Source organism: Euleptes europaea, chromosome 7 (genome assembly GCF_029931775.1).
Source record: "Euleptes europaea isolate rEulEur1 chromosome 7, rEulEur1.hap1, whole genome shotgun sequence".
Taxonomy (NCBI): domain Eukaryota; kingdom Metazoa; phylum Chordata; class Lepidosauria; order Squamata; family Sphaerodactylidae; genus Euleptes; species Euleptes europaea.
In genome coordinates this window covers 76,221,272-76,247,666 of record NC_079318.1, presented here as the reverse complement: position 1 = coordinate 76,247,666, position 26,395 = coordinate 76,221,272, and the positions used below count along the sequence as shown (strand labels likewise).

Sequence of the window (26,395 nt, the reverse complement as noted above, 5' to 3'; positions counted from 1 at the left end):
CTGAGTGAGAGGGAATAAAAAGTGCTCTCTGTCTGTTCTTTCTATGCCATGCATAATTTTGCAAACGTGCGTTGTGCCCCCTCTCAGTCGTCTTGTCTTTAAAATGGAAAAAAAAAAAAAAAAGGCCCAGAGTCTTCAGCCTTTCTCACAGGGAAAAGTCTCTAACCCCTTTCATGCTTTTCCAATTCCGTAACCACTTTGCTGAGAATGAAAGCCGGTGGGGTGGGGTGGACTTTTGACGGAGGTGTGTCAAGGTGGACACTGCCTAAAGCTGCCCTCAGCCAACCAGAAGAGGAGGAAAAGGGTGAGTTGTGTCATGTCATTTCCGCCTTCCTCCAGCACTTCCTTTCACAGGTGATAGTCTTTTGGTGACTTCCCCTCCCTGGAAACGAGAGCAGCTTGGCCCTTGCTAGCCCCCTACTATAATTAATCTCTTGCTCGCTGATAAATTCCCGAAGGTCATGCTGGGCCTCGGAGGCTGGCCGCCTTCTCGTGTGTTGACTCTTGGAGTGTCCCTTAATGCTATTTATGGCTCAGTGATAGGATCAGGGGGAATAAGCCCTGAGTACTCCTTGGAAGTACACTCTGCTTCTCCAGTCCCTGGCGTACTTATCTTTGCAACGCTTAGGACGACAGAGCTGCCGACACTTTGGTGGGGAAGTTCGGACTTCTTACAGTTGTCGAGGGTCTTTCTGTTGGGGACTTCCTTCTCCATCTTTTCCCCCTGGCAAGACCAGCTCAGGATCTGCTGCACAGGATGAAGCCGGATACTGAAGAGAGAGCAAAGAAAAAAATCGCTCCGAAGCAGCTCAGGTTTCTCTTTCCTAGCAGGGTAAGAAGGGAGAAGTTCTGTCACAGAGAGAGGAGCTACTTGTGTTGAGAAAGAGGGAACTGGAGGAGTTGAGAAGTAGGCCAGAAAGCTCGGCATACTGGTGCTAGGGTTCCAGATTTTTGCATGGCCTTATTTATGTCACAGATTGGGGGAGAGGGGAAGCACTATTCCCCTCGCATGCACATCGCCAAGGGGGCTGCTTATGAGCAATCTGGTTGAAAGTGTTGCAGTACTTTCCATTCATATAAGATGCCCACTCTTTTCTGTTTAGGGTCCTTTATATTTAACTTTGTTGTGCTACTTGGGGCACTGATTGAAAACTGGGTTAGTTGGTTTGTATTGTTTTGTTGATGATGGTTTATTAGCGAGTGTCTTCAGTTGCAAGCTGCTTTGGGAGCAACTTTGGCTGAGAATGCAAGGTATAATGTGGGGCAGAGATTGACTCGAGCAATAATGATGCCATCATTTTATGTATTTCCCCCAACCTTTTCAAGTCACATTTCAATAGAATATTTGACTGTCTGGAGGCCTTTGACTGTGTGGACAGGCAAGGTGAGGGCTATGGGGGGGCACCTGATTGCTTGCAATTCACAAAATACAGAGGTTTGCTGGGAGAAAACGGAATGTTCTTTTTAGTACTTGAGCACACATGAGCACACATGAAGCTGCCTTATACTGAATCAGGCTCGTGGTCCATCAAAGTCAGTATTGTCTACTCAGACTGGCAGCGGCTCTCCGGGGCCTCAGGCAGAGGCCTTTTACATCACCTACTGCCTGGTCCTTTTTAACTGCAGGTGCCAGGGATTGAACCTGGGACCTTCTGCATGCCAAGCAGAGGCTCTTCCACTGAGCCACAGCCCCTCCCTACTTGAAGCCCCAGAATGTAACAAACTAATTTTCCTCCCCTTCTCTGGTTTCCAGGAGGAAGAAAACTGAAAAGGGGCTAAAACAGAAAGCATTTTTTTTTAAAGATTTTAAAATAAATATATAAAACTAGACTATAAACACATAATATAAAAGAAAAGAAAACGTTAAAGGTCATATCATAACTGCAGTTACAATTGTGTCCATTACATCAGAATACAAAGAAAGAATATGACAACCAATATTGTTATGAGTAATGCACATTAAAAGAGAAATCATAACAATTATAAGTGATTTATAAACAATAATGATAATATAGTAATAATATGTATTGAACAGTGACTATCCTAATATTCTTAATGTAATTCATGGGGTATTCTATATAATATTTAATATACATAATATTGAAGTTCAGCAATGTTATAAAATGTTTTATAAAATATACTAGTTAAAATACTTATAATAGTAATTATTATTATATAGTATTTTAAAGAATATTTGTGAAATATTTTAAAAAATGAGTTTTCCTTCCTTTTTGGCCCCTTTCCAATGCAATATGTCAATATTCTTTTTCATATTACATATATGTCATTACAGCAACCTCCTTTTCTACATCCCCTTGGTTAAGAATAGTATAAGGGATATACTTTCCATTTATCTTGGAATTCTTTAATTGGTCTTTTGTTCAGATAATTTGTCAATTTTGCCATTACTGCATATTCGGCCAGCTTGTTCTCCCTAGTCCTCTCTGCTAGAAAGAATTTTGACAATGTGCAACTGAACTGTTTTTTTGTTTATTTTTGTTTTTTAAAAGAGTATCCAGATAAAATGCCCTTTCTGTTCTAGCTCTTTTGGTGGCAAGAGAATTGCTGGAGGAGCTCTCCGGGGTCCTGAAAAAAAAAAAAACAGGAGTCATTCAAATGTTCTCTTCTGTGTGTGTTTTTAAGCAAAATTGTCCACTAAGCAAACCACCTACTACAGATAAGCTATTTACTTGAATTCTATAGAAAGGAATTCCTGAATATGAACACATATGAACACATATCCAAGATGCAGTGAAAAGGGCAGAAAAGTTCTGAGGAGGCTGGCATCGTTTTGTGCAAGATAGAGGATGTGGGAAGGGAGTGATACTAAAGGTTCATTGCTCTCTTGATCACCGTTTGCAGGTTTCTTTTTCATCTGAACTCCTTAAGTCGTGCCCTTTTGTGGCAGCCACAGATTAATTCATAAGCTTGATCACCATTGATTTGAGCCAATGCGATGCATGTGGTTTGCAACAAACGGACTTCTCTGTGTTGGACAGCATCTGAATAAGGGACCCCACCCAGGTGGCCCCGGCTTGTGTCCCTTGGTTGCACCATGTGGCTCTCAACCCATCTTGGACCCAAAAGGATGATGATGCAATCTCTCCTCTTCTTCGTACTGCTGAATCACCACTCAGTGCAGAGACCCCTGGCAGCCGACAGCAATGGCATAAGCAGTGATGATGGGCACCAAGGGAACACAGGGCTAATCCAGTGCGGAGAGTACACCAACCAGCTCTTGCCCAATGGGAGGTGCAAAATCATAGCCACCCTGCCACAGCTGGATCAGCAAAGGTGCCCGGACATGTTCCGCTGCACGGACGAGGTCTCTTATTGGCTCCACGAGAACGAGGAGCGGAAGCAGCAGATCCTGGAGCTGCGTGAACTCATCGCTGAGCTCCAAGAAGAGCTGAGGAACCATCGACATCGCATCAAGGTCCTGGAGTTGCAGGTAAGCATCACCAGCCATAGGGGTGACCACAGCATGAATGGGCAAGTTACTCTGAAAAGTCCTCTCCCAGTAAATGAGCTCCTGTTGCCCAGCTGCACAAGCCCCATGCCTGTGAAACTTACAACAGGTGAACCATGAGGGGGCATGATTGAGCGATACTGCTGAAATGCAGACGTCACAACCTCGGTGTATAATCTCCAGCACTGTGTAATGTTCACATGTATTTTGAACAGCCCCTGGAAATTTCCTCTGGTTTCAATGGTGCAACTGAGCCTGAAAAAAAAGTCCTTTTCTATCCTGTCTCTTCCCCTCCCATCTTTTCTCCTGTCCTCCCATCTCCTCTCTCCACTTTCCCTCTCCTTTCCTTTCCCCTCTACTGTTCTGTCCCCTCCTCCCTACCCTCTATTATTTCTCCTCCCCTTTCTCCTCTTCCCCTCTCCTCCCCTCCCCTCCCCTGTCCTGTATATTCTCCTGTCCCCTCCTCCCCTCTCCTCCTCTCCCCTCTATTCTCCTCTTCCTTCTCCTCTCCTACCCTGTCCTTGTGCAAGCAGGATGACATTAATCTCAGAACATCTGTCATCCTAATGTTGGGCATCCTTGGAAGGACATGTACCAGTAAGCACTGTGCACCTTACTCACTGATAAAACAGGTGAAGCGCCAGGGAAGGGACAAGGATGGGGGAAGGAGGGAGAATTGTCCTCCCGGCCACCGATCATAATTGAAAGGGCCTTGACACGTGGTGTCCAGGAAGGGAGATTAAGCATTGTGCAGTTGCAGCACAATGTGTGAAAAGCATAAAACAAGCAGTTTGGAGCAAGCTATGAATGAGAAGAAGCACAAAGTTTTCTTTTTTTTAAAAAATAAGCAATCAGCAATGACACCCATAAATGGAAAGCCATTTCCAACTCAAGTACAAGGAACTTCATCCATCTCTAGTTTGTTGCCTAGAGCAGGGGTGGGGAACCTTTTTTCCACCAAGGGCCATTGGGTATTTATAGCATCATTTGCGGGTCATACAAAATTATCAACTTAAAATTTAGCCAACCAAGCCCCAAACAGGCAGCTGCCCCAGATGACACTGCCCCCCTGTGCACAGGCAAGCAGGCAGGCATCCAACCGGTGGTGCATTCACCCATCTGGTGGCACAGGATGGTCTGCTGCACCAGCCAGGCGTAGCCATCCAGCCACACACCGGAGTTGCTCCTGCACCGCATGGTCGGGGTCGAATTCTACAGCCGGCTCCTGCTACCTCTGCCTGCAGGGATGAAATGAGGACACACTGGCTAAGAACTGCCCCTCCCTGTGCATTCTGGCCCTGCCCCCTTTCACCCCTCCACTGTCGCCACTTCCGCCCCCAGCCCTCTTGTAGTAGAGGGAATACGTTTCTCTATGGCCCAGGTGGGAAAGGGTTAACACAGTTTCTTGGGCAGTCCTAGCAGCTCCATAGTTAACAACTCTTTTCTGCAAGGGGGGAAAGGTTCCTTTTCTCGGCAAAACAAACTCACATCTGCCTTGAATAGAGGCTATTCCTGTCCGTGGGAGGGGGCGGATTGCCAGTCTTAGATCCTTCTGAGTTGGAGATCTGCCAGGACCCACAAAGGGCCAGACCAAAAGCTTTTGCAGGCCTTAAACGGCCCCCGGGCCTGATGTTCCCCACCCCTAGCCTAGAGAATATAGCAGCCTCCAGGAAGCTCCGGAAGGGTCTCTCCAAACTAGATGAGAGGATCTCAATGCAACAAATGAGGTTCATTGTTAGAAAGTGTCAAATGATTCATGTTGGAGGGGAACCACTAAATATACACGATATACACTAATTTTTCACTCAGAATGTAACCTGCTTGTGGCATTAACTGCCACAAAATTTACTGATGACAACTATTTTTTAGCTATCTTTAAAAGGGGATTAAACAAGTTCTTGGAGGACTGGTCCTTCAGTAGCTATCAGCTTCAATCGCTAAGTGAAACTTCCATGTTCAGGGGCAGTAGCACTCCAAATACCAGTGCTGTGGCGCAGAAACAGGGAAAGGCTTTGGCCTCCATACTTTGTTTGTTCATCTTCCAGGAACATTTTTTGGCCACTGTGAAACAGGATGCTGCACTGGACGAGCCACTGGTCTGATCCAGCAGGGCTGCACCGAGGTTCTTAGCCATTATAGCTCATGGCTTTTCTTGGTAGGTCCGTTTAAGGAATGAAAGGGAGAAGAATGAAATGAATTCTAATATGTTCTTTAATATATCACTGACTGGAATGGCATAAGAAAACACCCACCCACCCACACATCCCATCCCACCCCAACAGAGAAACAAACAAGAGCTGGAATTGCTGATCTCCAGGTTGTATGATGAATTGCAGAGCCCAGGAACGGCCAGCCCTCTGGGAAGAAATGGAGTTGTTATTAAGCCTCATAAATCTTGGCCACTAAAGGGAGCTCCAAATTTGTTTATGAAGATGGCTCAGCCGCACGATCCTTCACTTTGCATTCTTCATCTGCATGAAAACCAGTTGCTTATATTAAAGCATTTGCTCTCCAGGGAACGATCATAATAAGAAAAAGCAAATGATGGCACGGTCTTCCAAGAACCTGTTCCTGTACACACCTCACTGAAATGAAATAGGGAGGGTGCAGAGGACCTGCCGTGCATGCAGAAAGTCCCAAGTTCAGCCATGGCCATCTTCATTTAAAAAGGATCTCAGGCAGGAGGCAGTGCAAAAGACTGGAGCCTCTTGCCTGGAGAGCCCCTGCCAGTCAGAACCGAGCTCTCTGTTGGTCTGACTTGATAAAAGGCAGCTTCATATAAATAGGACCTCTGCACTCCTGCATACATATGAATAGGACCTTTTTGGTCTTACCCTAAGAGGTAATACGAGGAGTCATTAAGGGTGGTAGATCTTACTCTGGCATGATGCAGTGGAAAGTTCTAAGATTATTTATCCGTTCTCTCAATTAAAAGAACAAGGGGATGTTTTAGACCCAAAGGATTGCAGGAGTACTGTGCATAGTTCTGGAAGCCTCACTTCAAAAAGGATGTGGACAGAATGGAGTGGGTGCAGAGGAGAGGGACGAGGATGGTCAAGGGCCTGGAGGCCAAGCCCTACAAGGCTGAGGGACTTGGGAATTTTTAGTCTGGAGAAGAAGGAGGTTGAGAAGGGACATGATTGCTCTTTTTAAGTATTTGAAGGGCTTACAGAGGAGGGCAGGGAGCTGTTCCTGTTGGCAGCAGAAGATAGGACTCGCAATAATGGGTTTAAATTGCAGGCAGAAAGGTACCAGCTGGATAGTAGGGGAAAAATTTACAGTTCAAATTCAACAGTGGAATCAGCTGCCTAGGGAGGTGGTGAGCTCCCCCTCACTGGCAGTCTTCAAGCAGCAGCTGAAAAAGCAATTGTCAGAGATGCTCTAGGCTGACCCTGCACTGAGTAGGGGTTTGGACTAGATGGCCTGTATGGCCCCTGCCAACTCTATATTTCTATGGTTTTTTTAAAAAAATCTGTACTCACTAGTTTTTAGCCTCATTTTCTCATTATGTGTTTTCCCTTTTGTAAACATTGGCTGTAATTCCCAGTATTTCTTTTTTTTAATGAAATGGGGGCTTTATTAGGGTCTTTCTGCTCCACAAAAGCCTTAACTGGGCATAACATTGAGCAGCATAATTATTCCAGAGGGGTAGCTGTGTTAGTCTATCACAGAAAACTAAAAGTGAGAAGTCTGACAGCACCTTAAAGACTGACACATTTATTGCAGCATAAGCTTTCCCAAGTCAGACCTTACCCGGTCTCCTACCTTGAAAGTTGGTTATAACGATGCCTGAAAAAGTTTTATGCACTCTGTATGCATCTGAAGAAGTGAGGTCTGACTCGTGAAAGGTTCTGCTGGAATACATTTTTAAAATTTATTTACAGCCCGCCTTTCTCAAGGCGGATCACACAGCATAAAACTGGACAATCAAATAGCACAAGACAGTCAATAAACAATGCAATAGGACTAAGTGTACAATCCTGAAGGGGGGCAGAGCTACACAGGAACCAGCGTGACCCCTGCACCAGTGTCTGTGCCACTTGCGCTGTGCAAACTGTTCCCCTGGACACCCACAGCCGCATGGCACTCGGGCACCGGCGATGCCTCCCGCCACCATTGTCCCAATGTATCTTTCCATGCTGGGGTCCTGGGAGACGTTCCTGGGGGCAGAGATGCCTTCAGACAACTTTCTAACCCCTTTTGGCCCGGGAACGCCCCTTCACGCTGTGGCACTGCTACACCAACTGTTTTGCTGGTCAGAGGTTTTGCTGGCGTAGCCCCAACAAGCACTATTGGGGGGGGGGCATTTTTCGCTGATTTTCTATTTTTGTGGTTTTTTTTAAAATAATGTTTCTTTTGCAGCTGGAAAGCTTCTGAGGAGGCAGGAATGGACTGACCTGTTACAAAAAAATAGAAACAATGGAAAAAAAAAGTTTCAGATACCCATAATAATGCTTTCAAAGTACATTACGGGACTTTGCTGACCATAAACTGTTCTGAGTTTGATTAGTGCCTTGATGCAAGGCTGCCTGGAATAATCCTGACCTGTACCATGGCTTGATCTCCATGCTCCAAGTGGATCACTGGTTAGTTGTGAGTTCTCTATGGAACATGGCTGCTTATCACTAGTATCTAGTGAGGATACCTAGTTTTCAGAGGTACAGTTCTGGTTTCCTGAGATGGCCTGCCAGTTGGGGTACTTTTTAAAGTCGAATTTGAAAAGGTACAGTATTTTTAAGCTCCTGAGCACCCTTCTGCACTGAAGAAATAAGGGTTTTTAAGGAAGATGAAGGTGGTGTGGTAGCAAAATCTCGAAGCTCAGCCCACCGCCTCTCTCCAACCACCCCCTGCTTTAACACCTGATCTCCTTCCTCCTCTAAAGCATGAAGAGAAGGCTAGCCGGAATTCCTCCGTGGAGCAGCGAGTCCAGGATCTGGAGCAGCAATCCCTGGAGGTCATTACCGTGCAGCACAGGCAAGCCACATTGCTGCACGACATCCAGGCCCAGGTGCACAACTTCTCTCTGCTGGTGGAGTGGGTGCGGCACAACCCCAGCTGCCTGGTCCCTGCACAGATGCGGCAGCAGCAGGAGATGCACCGTCCAGGTGAGATTTCTGGCCCTGGAAGCTCTCACAGGGAGGAGCCTGCAGTGCTTGGCATGCTGATGCTCCTGGGCTCAATATCCAGTTGAAGGCTTTTATCTAGCAGACAGGAAAGAGCCCCCACTGCTGAGACCCTCAAGATTACTGCCAGCGTGGTGTAGTGGTTAAGAGCAGTGGTTTGGAGTGGTGAACTCTGATCTGGAGAACTGGGCTTGATTCCCCACTCCTACACATGAAGCCAGCTGGGTGGCCTTGGGCTAGTCACAGCTCTCTCAGCCCCACCTACCTCACAGGGTGTCTGTTGTGTGATTGTAAGCCAGTTTGATTCTTGCTTAAGTGGTAGAGGAAGTCGGCATATAAAAACCAACTCTTCTTCTTCTTCAATCACAGCAGACAATGCTGTGGTAAATAGACAAGTGGTATGATTTAGTAGGCCCTCACCTGGATAGCTCAGGCTAGCCTGATTTTGTCATATCTCAGGAGCTAAACAGGGTTGGCCCTACTCAGTATTTGGATGGGAGACCACCAAGAAACTCCAGGGTTGCTTGCTACACAGAGGTAGGCAATGGGAAACCATCCCTAGTCCCATAAACTTTTCGTGCCATTCCCTTCCCATACTGGTTCTTCCAGTATCCCACCCACCCCGCCACTATGCCTTAACGTAAAGATTCCCTTTTCTTTCCTAAAGAGCCACATTTGGCTCTGGAGTCATAACTATAGGTTGCAGACCCCTGCGCCAGGCCTCTGCCCCCTTCCCCACCCACCCAAACATTCTGAACACCTTTCTCCTGAAAGAAGATCTGCTTCCTCTAAATACAGTTCCAAACCACCTCTCTACATGTCTACCTTCTCCTTGTGGCTGAGTGATCGAGACCTGCTTTCCCCCTGCAGAAAATCTCACAGTCAGTTGCTTGCATCTGTATTTTGAAGGCTGTCTGCTAGCGAATACTTTGGAAAGCCACCACTGGCCAGGGGAGACAGCTCAGGGCTCACCGAACCAACAGGCTGGTTGGGTGTCAGGCGGTTTCATATGTCCAGCTTATTGAATTGTACCCCCATGGGCCCCAACTCCCACAAGTAGTCTCCTTCTGACCAAGCTAGCCCCTCTCCTCCAGAGCCTGACTTCAGCCCAAATGAAATCAGAATGACACACAAAGAATTTCATGCCCAGAAAAGCAGGATTACGAGCCTGTTAGAAAGGACCCTTGTTTAGCCAAGATGCTTAAATGTGCGCAAGCTTTTATCTGACAAAGATCTCTGCAGGGGGCTGAAAGCTCCCATCTCTGATTGAGGGAACCTTGCTGAGCACTCCCTCCTGCCCCCACCCTTGCCAAATTTCAAACGTATACTTCTCCTGGAGCTTTGGGCTGTAGGGTTGCTAGGTCCTGGCCCCATAGTCTCCAAGGGAAGGAGCAAAATGTCAGGGTTTGGGGCCAGAACCAAAGGGGGAAGGCAGGGAATTGACTGATTGGCTCGACAGGAGCTTTTGCGACTAGCCTGATCTCGGAAGCTAAGCAAGGCTGGCCCTGGTTAGCATATGGATGGGAGACCACCAAGGAAGTCCAGGGTTGCTATGCAGAGGCACGCAATGGCAAACCACCTCTGTTCATCTCTTGCCTTGAAAACCCTACAGGGTCGCCAAAAGTTGGCTTCAACTCGACAACACTTTCCACCCCCATCTCCCTACTATCCCCTGAGGCCGGCCAGCCCAGCTAGGTTGCATTCAGCTCTGCCCTGTCTCACTGGGCTCCATCCAGGCAGCACCCTGCCCAGTCCTCCAGGCTCTGATTTCTGAGTCTCGGGGTCAGAGCAACTCCACATCTGGCTACTCTACAGATGTGAGTACCACAAAAGAACACCCTGCTTACTCTCCAGTGATCCCTACAGCATAACCTGTATGTGGTGATGAGTGGGTTGGAGTATCCAACCAGCTTTCCCATTCAGTCTCGCCTAATTCTCCTCTGCAGTCTACTTGCCTTTGCACATGATTCTCAGGAAAGCCTTTTTGGTGGACAAAGGGGACCCTTCTTTTCTCTTTTTCTACAGTGGAAAAGCAGGCTGGAGACACCTTGGGTCTTTGCAAATGCAACCAAAACGAAGATATTGGGGATTTATCTCTCTAACCTATCAATACCGTGCATGACGAGAGGTGTAAAAGCCCAGGAAAATAGTAGGGATATTCAGGAAATAAAAAAAACAAACAAACCAAATGTATTTTCTACATAGCATCAACATTTCTAGAAAGTTCACATCCTTATTCATGACCTAAACATTCTGCAGCTTCAGACCTAAACGTTCGAGAGGTTCATAATCTAAACCTTCTACAGCAGGAGTGTCGAACTCATTTGTTACGAGGGCTGGATATGACATAAATGTCATTCGGTCGGGCCACACCATGCCTCCCCAGCCCAGATCGGGACTGGGGGGTGGCTGCCTCATCTGGCTCGTGGGCCAGATAAGAGCTCTCAAGGGCCAGATCCGGTCCGGGGGATATATGTTTGACACCCCTGTTCTAGAGCTTCAAGGTATGAATACTATTGATTAAACTTTTATTAAGAGCAACCAAAATGACACAACAAAGTGTGCACCAGAACTCTTCATCAGTCTGAGTGTTTAAAAAAAGAAGATGATAGGCAAGGGGGGAATGTTTCATGCTACAAACTAAAGGCCTCCCACCTGCACCCTGTGTAGTTGACAGGTTTGAATGGACATCTCTCTGAACACAGCACTTTACAGCACTTTGCCAGGAAAGGTGCAGGGTAGAAATAAAATAAAATAAAAAGAATAACATGAGCAAAAGAGCCAGGACTGTGCCCCAAGGAGCTTCCAGCTGACACCTCCAGAGCAGGAGAAACAACAGGCAAGGGAAGGGGAGAAAGGCTGAACACGAGCAAAGGCAATTGTGCATTCTTAGGCTCTGTTACAACTGGAGTTTGGGACCAAGGAGGGAAATGTGAAGTCTTCATGGAAAAGGCTGTCTCTGAGGAGGGATTTGAACAGGAAGAGAGAGAGTCAGCATGGAAAGAGAGCCTGGTCCTGTCAATGAGGGCCTATTTCCACACTGGGTGACTTTGCCGATGCTTCCCACACCTAGACATGCTGAGAAGCTTCACCTTCATTCAGTCCTTGGTCTAGGGTTGCCAACCTCCAGGTAGTAGCTGGAGATCTCCTGCTATTACAACTGATCTCCAGCCGATAGAGATCAGTTCACCTGGAGAAAATGGCCGCTTTGCCAATTGGACTCTATGGCATTGAAGTCTCTTCCCTCCCCAAACCCTGCCCTCCTCAGGCTCTGCCCCAAAAACCTCCCACCGGTGGTGAAGAGGGACCTGGGAACCCTACCTTGGTCCTCTCCAGCAAAAGATTCCTATGGGACCCTCTTTCCAGATGAACAGAGCTCTTGACACCGATCCACAAAATGGGATCAGCTCCTCAAGACTTTCACCCACTAACCCAAATCCAGCCTGAACCTCTGACGTTGGCAGAAAGGAAAGCATGCCCATTTGGCTGGCAATCCTTTAAGCCAGCTGGTCATGGCCTCTTAGGGCTGTCTTTCAAAAAGACCACGTCTGTCAGGCTGGCACCCCAAGGCACTGAAGCTGTGCATGCTCACAGCTAAATCAATACTGATTCTGCACCTAGGAAAGGCCCATGTGCATAAGTCATTCATTTAGGCTCAGTAGCCGAGTGCATGCTTTAGAAACCAAAGGGCCCAGGTTCAATCCCTGACCTCCTGCATTCAAGGATCTCTGGTGGAGATCCTCAGAAAGACACTTGAACAATGAAGCTACCTTATGTGTAAAGTGCCATCAATTCGCAGCTGACTTAATGGCAATCCCAGCAAAGGGCTTTCAAGGCAAGTTAGGGAATTAGGAAAACTTATTTTTTTACAGTAAGACTAGTTCAGCAGTGGAATCAGCTCCCTAGGGAGGTGGGGAGCTCCCCCCTCACTGGCAGTTCTTAAGGAGAGGCTGGAAAAACACTTGTCAAGGATGCTCTAAGCTGATCCTGCATCGAGCAGGGGGCTGGACTAGATGGCCTGCATGGCCCCTTCTGACTGTATGATTCTGTGATTCTATGATTCTTAGTGATTAAGCAGAAGTGGTTTGCCATTGCAGAGTTTTCATTAGAGGTCTCCTTTCCAAGTACCAACCCTGCTTAGCTTCCACGATCTGACGAGATCGGGCTATACCATCTTTCCTTCCCTCCCCAAACATGCCTTATATTGGCCTATAAATGTCAGCATTGTCTACTCTGACTGGTAGCATCTATCCAGGGTCTCGGGCAGAGGACTTTCACATCATACCACCTGATGCTTTTTACTGGACATGCCAGGGATTGAACCTGGGACTTTCTGCATGTCAAGCAGATGCTTGGCAGCATGGTGTAGTGGTTAAGAGCAGTGGACTCTAACCTGGAGAACCGGGTTTTATTCCCCACTCCTCCACATGAGTGGTGGACGCTAATCTGGTGAACTGGGTTGGTTTCCCCGCTCTGATACATGAAGCCAGCTGGGTGACCTTGAGCTAGTCACAGCTCTCTTAGTGCTCTCTCAGCCCCACCTACCTTGCAGGGTGTCTGTTGTGGGGAGGGGGAGGGAAGGTGATTGTAAGTCGGTTTGATTCTTCCTTAAGTGGTCAAGAAAGTTGGCATATAAAAACCAACTCCTCTTCTTCTTCTTCTTCACCACCACTAAGCCACAACCCATAAGAATATAAGATGACCCTAGCTGGATTAAACCAGTGGTCCCTCTAGTCCAGCATCTTGTCGCACACACTGGCCAACCAGTTATTCTGAAGGGCCAACAACAGGGCATAATGCCTTCCCCTGATGTTGCCTCCTGGCACTGGGATTCAGAGGTTTACTGCCTCTGAATGTGGAGGTTCCCTTTAGTCACCATGGCTAGTATCCACTGATAGACCTATCCTCCATGAATTTATCTAATCCCCTTTCAAAGCCATTTATTCTTGTGGTCATCACAACACCCTTTGGCAGTGAAATCCACACTTTAACCTGCTTTTTCCTAGCTTTCCCCTGGCTTTCTCTGCTTGAGCCCCTAGAGAGCTTCTGCCAGGCAATGCTAGTCTGAATGGAGCAATGCTCTGATTTGATGTAGGGCCACTTTATATGCTCAATATAGGTTTTTTTAGTTAAGGGAGGAGCAATCAGCCCCAAATCTCTGGCCTAGTTTCATGCAGCTGGTCTCTTTCTCAGATGTGAGGCATGCCAAGAACTGCCCCATTGACTGTGCCTCCATATACTACAATGGAGTTCGCCGCTCCGGCGTCTACAGCATTATGCCATCCGTGGAGGGGCTGCCAATTGAAGTGCTGTGCGAGATGGATGTGGAAGGTACGGTCGGAGGCCATGGGACTTCCTAAGTGAGAATCCTGACAGGCGCTTTCCTGGGAGGTTGGTCAAACATTTCTGCTCAGAAGGACTCCACCTGGCTTCAGGGTGGTTCACACATGATTGAAGCCCCCGGTCCGTGACATGTGTGAATGAGGGAAGACCTGGGTCTCTTGCTCTCCCCTTTCCTTCTGAAACATCTTGCCTTGCGTTTGGTCATCATGCCACTGATTGTTTCCCCACGAGCAGCAGCTGATGGTGCGGATGGGTGAGAAGGGGAGAAATGCACAAAGCCATCACATGAGAAAATGGATACTAAATGTTAAAGAGGGGGAGAATGAGGAATGCAGCTGGTTTTTAAGCCGGCCAGCAGAACTTTCCTCATTTCCCCACTCTACTCCCTAAGTTTTCCATGGCTTTCCTTTAATACTTTGATCCAAATGTATCATATTTGAATCCCAGACTTTCTCCAAGGGGCTCAGGATGGAATTTGCCCCCATCTTAGTCCTGAGGGGTGGGCTGAGAGATGAAGAGGGCCCATTCCTTAGTGGTGGAGCATTTGCTTCGCATTCAAACAGTCCCAGGCTCAAGCCATGGCATCCCTGCTAAACTGGATCTCTATAGCCGCTCCTGACAGGAAAGACAAGACTAGATGGGCCAATGACTGGACTCAGTAGAAAGGATCAAAAGAGTGACCAGCCCATGACCACCCAGTGAACTAGAGTTGCCAACTCTGGGTTGTGAAATAACTGGAGATTTTAGGGGTGGAGCCTGGGAAGGGTGGGGTTTGGGGAGGGACTTCAGTGCAGTATAATGACATAGAGTCTATCCTCCAAAGAAGCCTTTTCTCCAGGGGAGGTTATCCCTGTACTCTGGAGATAATTTCTGATTCTGGGAGATCTCCAGGCCCCGCCTGGAGGTTGGCAACCCTGTGGCCATGAGGGGATTTGCACCCAGACCTCCTCAGTGCTAGTCCTGTATTTGATCTCTGAGAGTCAGTGTGGCATAGTGGTTAAGACTGTTGGACTAGTATCTGGCAGATCCAGGTTCGAATCCCTACTTGTGCCATGGAAGCTCACTGGGTGACCTTGGGCCAGTCACATCCTCTCTGCCTTACCTACCTCACAGGGTTGTTGTGTGGATAAAATGGAGGTGAGAAGAATGATGTAAGCTGTTTTGGCTCCCTGTTAGGGATAAAGAGGGGTATAAATGAATTGAAATAAATAAATGAATAAACCACCACACCCACACTGGCTCTGGCGTTCAATGGTGTTCCTGACCCATGAGCTTGGGGTGGAGGCAGGTTAGAAATTCCACAAACTGACTAAATCCTTGGCAGGTGGAGGTTGGACAGTCATCCAGCGACGGCAAGATGGTACAGTCAACTTTAACCGGACGTGGAATGAGTACAAGGATGGGTTTGGCGATTTGAACGGTGAATTCTGGATGGGCAATGAAAACATTCACAAGATCACCAACCAAGGGGACTACTCCCTCCGCATCGATCTGGAAGACTGGAATAACAAACACAAGCATGCCTTCTACCAACTCTTCAGGTATGGACGGACAAGGCCGGGTCAACTGCGTAGGGCAACCCGCCAGCAAAGACCCCTTTTCAGAAGCTACCATTAAAGTCGCTTTCTGGACTCCAGAACTTTCTTTCCAGAAAGTTAACTGAGGCAATAGCACCACCTGCCGTGAGCTGAGGAAACAAAATCTGCATTTATTGGACCTAAATCCCCACATATTGAAGATGCTTCTGTGCGTCCCCTACATTTATTTATTTATTTATAGTCCACCTTTCTCATGGAGACTCAAACCGGATTATTAAAAAAATTAAGCAATGCAACAGGAACAGTATAAGCTGTACAATAACAGTATATGACATGTGTGGGTTTAAAGTGCCATTAAGGCACAGCCGACTTAGGTGACCCCATAGGGTTTACAAGGCAAGAGACAAACAGAGGTGGTTTGCCGTTGCCTGCCTCTGTGTAGCGACCCGGGACTTTCTTGTCAGTCTCCCGTTCAAATACTAACCAGGGCTAACCATGCTTGGCGTTCAAGATCTGACAAGAGCAGGCTAGCCTAGACCATCCAGGTCAGGGCATGTCGCATAAGAAATACGAAAACTGGATTTCAGAAATTAGAAAACAATGTGGTATATTAGATAATGCATACAATAAATAGTGCCCTAAACTACAGTCCTTGCCCCTTGATAAAGCCACAGCGGAGAACGGCACATCCTTACTTCACGTGAGCACCACTCATTGGCTGGATAATCAGGAAAGGGGTGCTGCTCTTACAGTCTCCTGGCACAAGAAGACTTTCCTCCCGTCATGATGGTGTCAGTCAAAGGATAAGATAAGGAGTTCTAGTCATGCTTATGATTGTTTTTGGGACGTTTGTGACATGGGATGGTTTCGGAGGTGATCTGAATGCAAAGTACCTGTCATAGCTCAACACAGCATTTCTACATTTGCTATGCCTGGGGGACGAAAATTCAAGCTCCCTAAGGGTAGTTATTTGGGTTTATCAATGATGTTAAGGATGGCAGTTATCAAATATATTGGTTTAAGCATGTAAGATCAACTTTATGGGTGGTAGTAATCACAGTGTTATTTACATTATATGACTGATTTTCAGGTTTTTGTATTTTCTATTTTTTTGTATCTATGTTTTTTCTTGTGTGTTTTTTTCTGTATTTTTGCATCCATTATGATTGTGATATTGTAAAATAAAAAATGAATAGCTTTAAAATGTATAAAAAATTCAAACTCCTGCCCCCCACATTGCATATCGCCTCCAAAGCTGCTTTGTCTTGGGAATCCCATCTGAAGACCATTCCTGACATGTTGACTATTGTTTCACAGCATTGAGGATGAAACAAACTATTACCGCTTGCATGTAGAAGGCTTTAGCGGGACAGTAGAGGATTCCTTTGCCTGGTACCATAACAAAAGGAGCTTCAGCACACCCGATTCTGGGAACATCTGTGCCGCCATTTCCCAAGGAGGCTGGTGGTATCACCAGTGCTTCTTCTCCAACCTCAATGGAGTTTATTATAAGGTAAGGTCCAGCGGTTGACCCTGACCCACACAGCCTTTACAGTAGAGTTGCCAGGTCCCTCTTTGCCACCGGTGGGAGGTTTTGGGGCAGAGCCTGAGGAGGGCGGGGTTTGGGGAAAGGAGGGACTTCAATGCCATAGAGTCCAATTGCCAAAGCGGCCATTTTCTCCAGGTGAACTGATCTCTTATCAGCTGGAGATCATTTGTAATAGCAGGAGATCTCCAGCTACTACCTGGAGGTTGGCAACCGTACTTTACAGCCATCTCCCAAAATGAAGCTGACCAGAATTTATCTATTACAGTTTTATCCCCACCCTTTCTCTAAGAATTCCAAGTGGTGCACATGGTTCTTTCTTCCTGTTTTATCCTCACAGCAATATTATGAGGGAAGTTAGGCTGAGAGAACGATGAGCTCAAGGTCACTCACTCCACGTATGTCATCACAAGAGGGAGTTTTGAACCTGGGCCTCCTCAGGCCTAGTCCAACACCCAAGCCCAGTGATCCCCAACATGGTGCCAATGGGCGCCATTGTGCCCACGGATGTGTTTCCAGATGCCCACTTACTTCTTCCACGAAGTGTCTCTTTTTCTGGTTTTGTTGATCGCAAGTTGTGCAGGGTAGAAATCTAGGCCAGCGCTTGCTGGAGGCCTTCTGGTTCTTGGATTCTATAGGGAGGTTACCTAAGAATGAGGATGATGTTGGGGTGAGAGGCTGGACGGAACCACTTTTAGAGAATTCTTAATTTACTCCTTGTTTTCTCCTCTAAACCCCTACTCTTCTCACAGGGTGGCAGATACTCCTTGAAAAACCGCAAGATCCTAGGACCTGATGGGATGGTTTGGTACACGTGGAAAGACACGGATTATTATTCCCTCCGGAAGGTTACTATGATGATCCGGCCCCGCACGTTCCGTCCACATCTCTCCCCGTGAAGAAATTGGGATTTTTTTTTTGTGCATGTGTGTTTCACCTCAGTTGGGTTAAAAGCTCCAGCGGGAGCCAATGACTAAGTTATGATCTGTCAGGTAACACTGAGATGTGGCATCTCTTGCCAGCCAGCCACGTGAACCAAGTAGACATCAGTGCACAGACCAAGGTCTGTGAAAGTTCTCACAGATGCATGTTCTCACCAGTTGTCATGGGGCAGCCTGCTGAGGCTTCCTCAGATGAGGAGAACCTTGAAGCAGCAGGCAGTGGAAAGGAGAAATAGCAGAAGCCTGAGCAGCCACAGACAGATGAATTCCACCCATGCCTACAACCACACAGAGCAGGGGACCCACCTGTGTCAGAGGGCCCCCCAATGCCACTGGAGCAGAGGCGCCAAAGGTTCAGAGCACTCCTACACGAGCATAGAAGGAGTGCTACTCTGCAAGCCCAATGAAGAGCACTCCCTGCTGCCAGTGATGAGGCTAATGAGCTGCACCCAGCAGGGAATGCTGAGTCAGAGGAACAAGCAACAGCTGGTTCACCCTAGGCCTATTTAAGCAGGGACTTGCATCCAGGCCAGTGTGGGAACAACTTATTACCACACCATGTGGTTTCTGATACCTGAGACGTTTGTGGCCTTGACCTTGGAAGGAACTTTGACTTGGCATTTGGACTTTGCTTCTGATACTGACTTTGGACCCAGACCTGGAACAGCCCCGTACTGATCCTCGAACCGCCATTTGACTCTGCTACCCCCCTCTTGCCCTCTGGTCTTCTGGCATTCAGGATACCAAAGTTGTTTGGAGGGAGGGAAGTAATTGGAGCTCTCTCTGAAACTGATGTACTAATGGATGTGAACTGTCAACCTGAGACCCAGAGGAAATTATGGTTTCTTGGGAAATGTTGCTTCCAGTTCTGTCTGGGGAGGCCTGCTGGTTGGAATACAAGAAGCGGCAAAATCGTGGGTCTTAAAATATTGATATATTGTGGGATCGCTGAGAGCCATGAGCTTGAGGTAGCATAGTGCTGCCCTCTGCTGGAAGAAGGCTGGGAGTGACTGTAATGCCAGATTCAGAAATCCCCCTTTTAGGTTAGCAAATATGTGTGTGCAGTAATGCTTGTTTGTCTAGCCCTGAGGATTTTCCAGCGCCTTCTGCTAGCAGGCAAGAGGAACTGCTGTACAGGGGGAAAAGAGACACCACTTATGGCTGTGGGCAGTCCCCCCACGGGTATTGATTGTCCCCTTGCTAAGCAGGCCTGGTTAGTACTTGGATGGGCGATCACCTGGAAATACCAGGTGCTGAAGGCTAGATCTGCTTCTGCAAAAACCGCATCCTTGCCTAGGAGGAAGGAAGGAAGAACTGAGACCAGGGACTTATTCCAGATGAGCTGAAAGGACCAGTAGCTGGAATCTTGTAGACTCTTCAGAGCATCAGGCTGTCGGTAGCAGGGACATCTTCAGAGCAGGGAGCTATTGATACAGCTGGGTTCTGACCTGTTGGTTCTCTTCCTCTACCCCTTCTGCTGCCTTCGATGCTATTACTTCTATAACTGTCAAACTCTTTCAAAGTCTCCCAACAAGTTGTACATGGGGATATAGCTTCAGAACACATGAAGCTGCCTTATACTGAATCAGACCCTTGGCCCATCAAAGTCAGTACTGTCTACCCAGACTGGCAGCAGCTCTCCAGGGTCTCAGACAGAGGTCTTTCCCACCACTTACTTGCCTAGTCCCTTTAACTGGAGATGCCGGGAAACAAACCTGGAACCTTCTGCATGCCAAGCAGATGCTCTACCACTGAGCCATGGTCCCTCCCCTAAAAAAAAAAAAAAGCAGAAAAGCAGGGCCACAGAAAAGGGGGATCTAGGGGACAGAATTTGGGGACCATGATCATGCCCATAATCTGGATAAATTATACAATCTGTTTGCATCTGGTATGGCTGGGTGGTCATAGGGAATCTCGGACTGGGCCCCCGCTAGTGGCTCTTGGCAGCCTTGCAGCAAGTTCAAATGCCATAAGGAGGCCCGGCTGGCTCAGCCTCACTTGCACTGGGGACGACCCATCGGTCCGTTCACACGGATTTAAAAGATTCACTTAAAATGTTTGTCCGGATCCTTTCTTTATCCTAATAAAATTGATGGTGTGCTTTTATTTTTGTTCCTGTATTTTATTTTATTTGAGTTCTTTGGCCTCCTCCCTCACACCAGGGCAGGCTTGGGGCAGCTCACAACCATATAAATAAGTCATTCAAAATCAATCATAAACACAAGACATTAATAATTAAAATCCAGAGTAGCTAAAACTATCTAAGATTATTGTAAAGATGGCATCTAAATTCCTCTTATGGGGGAACAAAAGCCCACAAAAGGCACAAAAAACGTCAGCAGGGGGACAGAGCACCAGATCCTGGCAGAGGGTAACTACTGGGCAATTTGCAACCTCCAGTTTGCTTTGCATCCAGGTTTAAAGGGAACCCAACTAAAATTTCCAGCATTTTTTTTTGCAGGAACCCGCCCCCGACCCCCACCCCCAATGCTCATTAGCCTAATCTGGGTGACAGTTGCTGCATCCATACATTTTAGTAGTGGATGACACTACAGGCCTCCTTATAGCTTAGGGCTGTTTAGCTTGGAAAGAAGGCGGCTAAGGGGAGACATGATAGAGGTCTATAAAATTATGCATTATTTGGAGAGAGTGGACAGGGAGAGGTTTTTCTCCCTCTCCCATAATACTAGAACACGGGGTCATCTACTAAAGCTGGAGAGCAAGAGATTCAAAACAGATAAAAGGAAATATTTTTTCACACAACGCATAGTTAAATTGTGGAACTCCCTGCCCCAGGATGTGGTGATGGCTGCCAGCTTGGAGGGCTTTAAGAGGGGAGTGGACATATTCATGGAGGAGAGGGGTATTCATGGTTATTAGTTAGAATGGATACTGGTCATGCTGCATACCTATTCTCTCTAGTATCAGAGGAGCATGCCTATTATAATCGGTGTGGTGGAACACAGGCAGGATGGTGCTGCTGCAGTCGTCTTGTTTGTGGGCTCCCTGTAGGCACCTGGTTGGCCACTGAGTGAACAGACGGCTGGACTTGATGGGCCTTGGTCTGATCCAGCAGGGCCTTTCTTATGTTCTTAAAATCAGCCAAAGCTGATTAAAGGCAGGCTGTTATCTGGGGTTTCAGAGGCAAAGCTCAAGGAACAACCCCCCAAAAAAACCCTACAAATCTGATACTAAATTTTTGTAGGTGTGGGAGGCTTTGAGTTAAAGGAACAATGCACAAATAAGTGGTTGAGATCTACAAGACCCCTGTATAGTTGTACTTCTAAATATTGGTCCTTGATGCCATTCTATTTTAAACATTAAATTGGAGCCATTGTCAAATTCATTTTTTTAATGACGGAACGGGAATCTACATGACCTCCGCATCACAGAGGTACAATGCTTTCTATATGCATGGGGAAAATTTAAAAATCAGGATATCTTTCTAAAAGTTTGCAGGGCCTTCCCATTTGGTTTTTCCACTGCAAGAGTCAAGGACTTCCAAGATGTCTGCAGCAGCTGCTTTTCCAAGGGATTGCTGGAGGGAGCTAGAGCAGACTGCATCTCACTGCACAAAATGGCTCCATCTAAAAGCTCCTTTCCTTTCCTAAAGCCATCAGTGCTCTACTACAATCATCACGTTTGCATGTAACATATAGTTAGGCCCTCATGTAGGGTTGCCAAACTCCAGGTACTAATAATACAAAATATACCTATGCTGAATAATCAAATAGTTAACAACAAACAACAGCACAAGGCTCAAATTCAATATCACTATCAATTTTACTCTGGAGTATAACACCACTATAACATGTAATTAAGTCATTACATAATCCTAAAACCTATTGCCTAAATGAAATTATATACAAGTGGAATTAATATACAAACAAAACTCAACACACACATAACAAAAGTCTCTCCAATAGGAACCACTGTGAAGACGTGCTGTCAAGATAATTCAAAAATGATTCCAATGCAGTTGGTGGGGAAGCATGGAGCCCCGTGCCCCGCCTAGAGATTTTCTTGAGTTAGAGAAGTAATTCGAACGAAACCCGGTGGAGTCCAACATCCAGACGCCACCTCTAGATTAGTGTGCATTTTGCCAAAGAGACTGCTTCTTCGTCAGTGAGCAGGTCTCCGTTATAGGTCTTATGGCAATTCGCGATACTCATGGCAGAGCATCAAAGAACTTACACTGCCTTCTTTACACATTGGCTGCATTGAGAAATTAACAAGGCAATAAATGGACTTACATAGGGGTAACTCCGTTTAGGTTGGATTCTGCTGCCATCTAGAGACTGTTGGGTTCAATTCCAATTCCATCTTTCGACATGACACCTTTAAAGAGCATAGTTCTAGAATAAAGCCATCCTGGGGTGGTTTTGCCAAAGCATTCAGACAATCATGTTAATCCTGGATTGTGGGGAGTAAACAATGCCAACTGACAGTGGCTCTCAAGGGTTGCAGGTAGAGGTCTTTCAAATCATCTTATCTTTTTGGCTGGAGATGCTGGGGATTGAACCTGGGACCTTGTGTGTGCCAAGTAGATGCCTTACCACTGAACCACAGACCCACCCTGAGCCCTGGCCCCAGATATAGCATGAGAGGCGTTGGAGGACTTCAGCTGAAAGGGGCAATCCCCCTTTTCATTATCTAAAATCTACCTCCGAGTGCCCAAGTGTAAGTTTGCCAAAGGGTCACAGTGTAATACTGATTTGTTCCATAAAAGTAGAATTTGATTAAACTTCTTTACAAAAATACAAAGATGTGCTCCAAAGTCCATAAGGACAATAGAATCACAGCAGTTCCTATGAGCTCAGAAGAAAATATAATTTTCCAAAGTAAATGGTGCTCTGCTCTATAAATATATTTCAGAAGCACTTGGGGACAAACTACAGACTTCTATACTAAGACAGACAATTATCCCCCCTCCCTTAGAACAAGGCAAAACATCCATCTCACCACATGGTGGCAGAACTATCCGAAAGCCTAGACCCTCCGGCTAAGGACTGTAATCCTGTGAGACTCTGATAGGGTTGCCAGGTCCCTCTTTGCTATTGGCTGGAGATTTTTGGGGCGACGCCTGAGGAAGGTGGGTTTTGGGAGGGGAGGGACTTAAATGCCATAGAGTCTAATAGCCAAGGCGGCCATTTTCTCCAGGTGAACTGATCTCTATTGGCTGGAGATCAGTTGTAATAGCAGGAGATCTTCTGCTATTACCTGGAGGTTGGCAACCCTAGACTCTGGTCTTTTTCTTGCTCTAGGCTCTAGAATCCTTATCCATAACTTCCAATGCAAATAGGGTTGCCAGGTACCTCTACCACCAGTGGGAGATTTTTGGGGTGCAGCCTGAGGAGGGCGGAGTTTGGGGAGGGGGGAACTTCAATGCCATAGAGTCCAATTGCCAAAGCAGCCATTTTCTCCAGGTGAACTGATCTCTAAATATTGTCGAAGGCTTTCACGGTCAGAGTTCATTGGTTCTTGTAGGTTATCCGGGCTGTGTAACCGTGGTCTTGGAATTTTCTTTCCTGACGTTTCGCCAGCAACTGTGGCAGGCATCTTCAGAGTCTGAAGATGCCTGCCACAGTTGCTGGCGAAACGTCAGGAAAGAAAATTCCAAGACCACGGTTACACAGCCCGGATAACCTACAAGAACCAATGAACTGATCTCTATTGGCTGGAGATCAGTCATAATAGCAGGAGATCTCCAGCTAGTACCTGGAGGCTGGCAACCCTAAGTGCAAGCAATATGGGCCTTTCACCATAAGGATGCCAGCAGATAGAGCCATGCCACTGTGTATCCACAGAGAATCATTCCATGTTTACCCCAAACCCAATTCGTCATTCTTGTCTTTGGCGGTCTCTGTTTCAGAAGGAAATCTTTACCATGGAGATACAGCCCAGGATAAGTCACTTCATTGAGAAATGACCCTGTGGTAAGACATTACAGGACTTCATATGGTGTAGGATTCTGTATGTGAGCCAGTCACTCTCCCTCAGCCTAAACTACCTTACAGGGTTGTTGTGGTGATCAAATGGAAGGAGGCAACGATATTGGAGTTCGGGGTCCCCATCGAGGATGAAGGCAGGGTATAAATAAATAAATACTCTTCACCAGGCAGAGCCAGCTTCAAAATGGCACTTGAGCCTGAACGAAGTGGTAGACTCCTGAAGTTGTGAAATGGGCCCTCCGTGGGAAGAGTCACGTTTTCAATGCTCCCCTGATATAAAAGCTCACGGCAAAGGAAAATTAATTAGCACATCAAGGAGAGAAAGGTTTGATTCTAGGTCTTCTCATGCTGGGCTAGGTTTCCACTTGGTTTTTCGGCTGTTCAGCCTGACGACACATCAAGGTCGCTGTCTGCTTTTGAGAGAAGAGTGTCAGCTTGAAATATGAAAAGGCAGCCGCCAACTCTGCATCCCCTAAAGTGGGCAGAGAGCCAGGGGTAGTGCCCTCTCCCACTCTGCTGCTCTTTATATCCCTCGAGCTGGTTAAGAAAGTTTCAGGAACTTACCCACCTGAGGAATTCAGCGGTTTGAAAGCCAAGTGAAAAGCTCCCACAGCGCTAGGGTTGCCAGGTCCCCTCTCCCAATCGGTGGGAGGTTTAGGGGGCAGGGCTGCAGCGGCGGTGTGCACGCGCGGGCACAGGCACACAATAACGGCACTTCCCATTTTACTTCCCGAAGCGCCGCATTGCTGCAGCTGTTTTACCACTCAAAACCCCATCTCAACACCCGCTTATCTCATTACTACCTCATTCTGCTGCTCTGCCACAGCAGGCATCTCCCCAGGATAGGGTTGCCAACTCCTGGCTCAGAAACACCTGGAGATTTGTGGGTAGGGTTACCAGGTCCTTCTTTGCTACCAGTGGGAGGTTTATGGGGCAGAGCCCGAGGAGGGCGGGGTTCGGAGAGAGGAGGGACTTCAATACCCTAGAGTCCAATTGCCAAAGCGGCCATTTTATCCAGGTGAATTGATCTCTATCTGCTGGAGAGCAGTTGTAATAGCAGAAGATCTCCAGCTAGCACCTGGAGGTTGGCAACCCTATTTGTGGGTGGAGCCTGGGGGTGGGCTCTAAGGAGAGGAGGGAGCTCAGCAGGGTAGGATGCCATGCACTCCCCCTTCCAAAGGGGCCATTTTCTCCAGGAGAAGTGGAATGAATGTTTTAATACACAAATAAGTTATCTATGTAGACATGAGCTCGGTGGTAATTCTGGGAGATCCCCCACCCCCCGCCTGGAGGCTGGCAACATTACCCCAGGAGGCGGAGAGGGTCAGGGCAATTGGGTGGGGTTGAAGGCAATATTGGTTGCTGTTGAAGTAAAGAAGTGAACATCTAAATAACACCAGAGTCTGTAGAATGGCAAAGGACTCTCTCGGCCACCTTCTTCGTTTCCTATGACAACAGCCCTTTTCCCCTCTTACCTTCTCACTTCCAGGCATTCTGACAGCCGCGGCCTTTCTGTCATTGCTAAGCAACAAGCTTAAGAGCCTTGGGGGATCTGGAGTTCTTGTATTTGACAGGCATGAGCCCTGCAAAGTCATTACATGTTTGGCTATCAAATGGCGAGTAAAGGGAGATGGTGCCACATGTGTTCCTAAGAACATAAGAACGTAAGAAAAGCCCTGCTGGATCAGACCAAGGCCCATCAAGTCCACAGTCTGTTCACACAGTGGCCAACCAGGTGCCTCTAGGAAGCCCCCAAACAAGACGACATCAGCAGCACCATCCTGCCCGTGTTCCACAGCACCCAAGTTTCCTCTTGGTATGCATGGTCACCATTGTGTGAATAGGGCAACGCGTGGATTTTCCAGCTTTGGTTACCTGCTGTCCAAAAACTATATTTTTGAAGGTATGTGTACCTAATGTACCGAAGCTGGGAAATATACACTAGAGAGCCAGTGTGGTGTAGGATATCAGACGAGGATCTGGGAGAACCAGGTTCAAATCGCTACTCTGCTGTGGAAGCTCATTGGATGACCTGGGGCTCATAACCCTCTCTTAGGCTAACCTACCTCACAGCGTTGTTGTTTTTGGGATAAGGTGGAGGAGGGAAGAACGATGTAAGCCTCATTGGAGAGAAATCCAGGGTGACCATGTGTTCTGAGAGAATCGTAAGCCCTGTGCTCTCCTGTTACAGGAGGTTAGTACGTCAAAGCTGCCATTTAGAAGCGTAGCAAGACTGTTGGCTTTTGGAAGCTGGGATATGCTGGCACAAGGTGACTGGGAGGGTGTGAAGCAGGCATTTGGCATGCTTTTGCAGGTTTCCTTTGTATTTTAACAAGACATTTTATTAATCCTTCCTGGATTCTTTGATATGGGATGAGTTGCAAAGGGAGATGCATCAAAAGGTTATTCAGTCCCTGTATAATTATCAGACTCTGTGGGATATGTGACTGGATCTCTACCAGCACTGTGTTACAATTTCCTACC

General features: G+C 47.1%; 1 protein-coding gene across 1 annotated transcript; it reads left to right on the top strand.

Annotated features, from left to right (window-relative positions):
• Positions 1–3,055: 3,055 nt before the first annotated feature.
• LOC130481063 (angiopoietin-related protein 7-like) lies at positions 3,056–17,918 on the top strand. Its single transcript, XM_056853719.1, has 6 exons — positions 3,056–3,451; positions 8,352–8,574; positions 13,786–13,923; positions 15,260–15,476; positions 16,791–16,986; positions 17,772–17,918. Exons 1-6 carry the CDS (start codon positions 3,056–3,058, stop codon positions 17,916–17,918), a joined length of 1,317 nt encoding a protein of 438 aa, XP_056709697.1.
• The last annotated feature ends 8,477 nt before the right edge of the window (positions 17,919–26,395 follow it).

Coding starts and splice junctions, on each gene's coding strand:
- LOC130481063 (XM_056853719.1), top strand. CDS start 3,056: ATGTGGCTCTCAACCCATCTTGGACCCAAAAGGATGATGATGCAATCT. Junction 13,924..15,259: donor GTGCGAGATGGATGTGGAAG/GTACGGTCGGAG, acceptor AATCCTTGGCAG/GTGGAGGTTGGACAGTCATC. Junction 15,477..16,790: donor GCCTTCTACCAACTCTTCAG/GTATGGACGGAC, acceptor ATTGTTTCACAG/CATTGAGGATGAAACAAACT.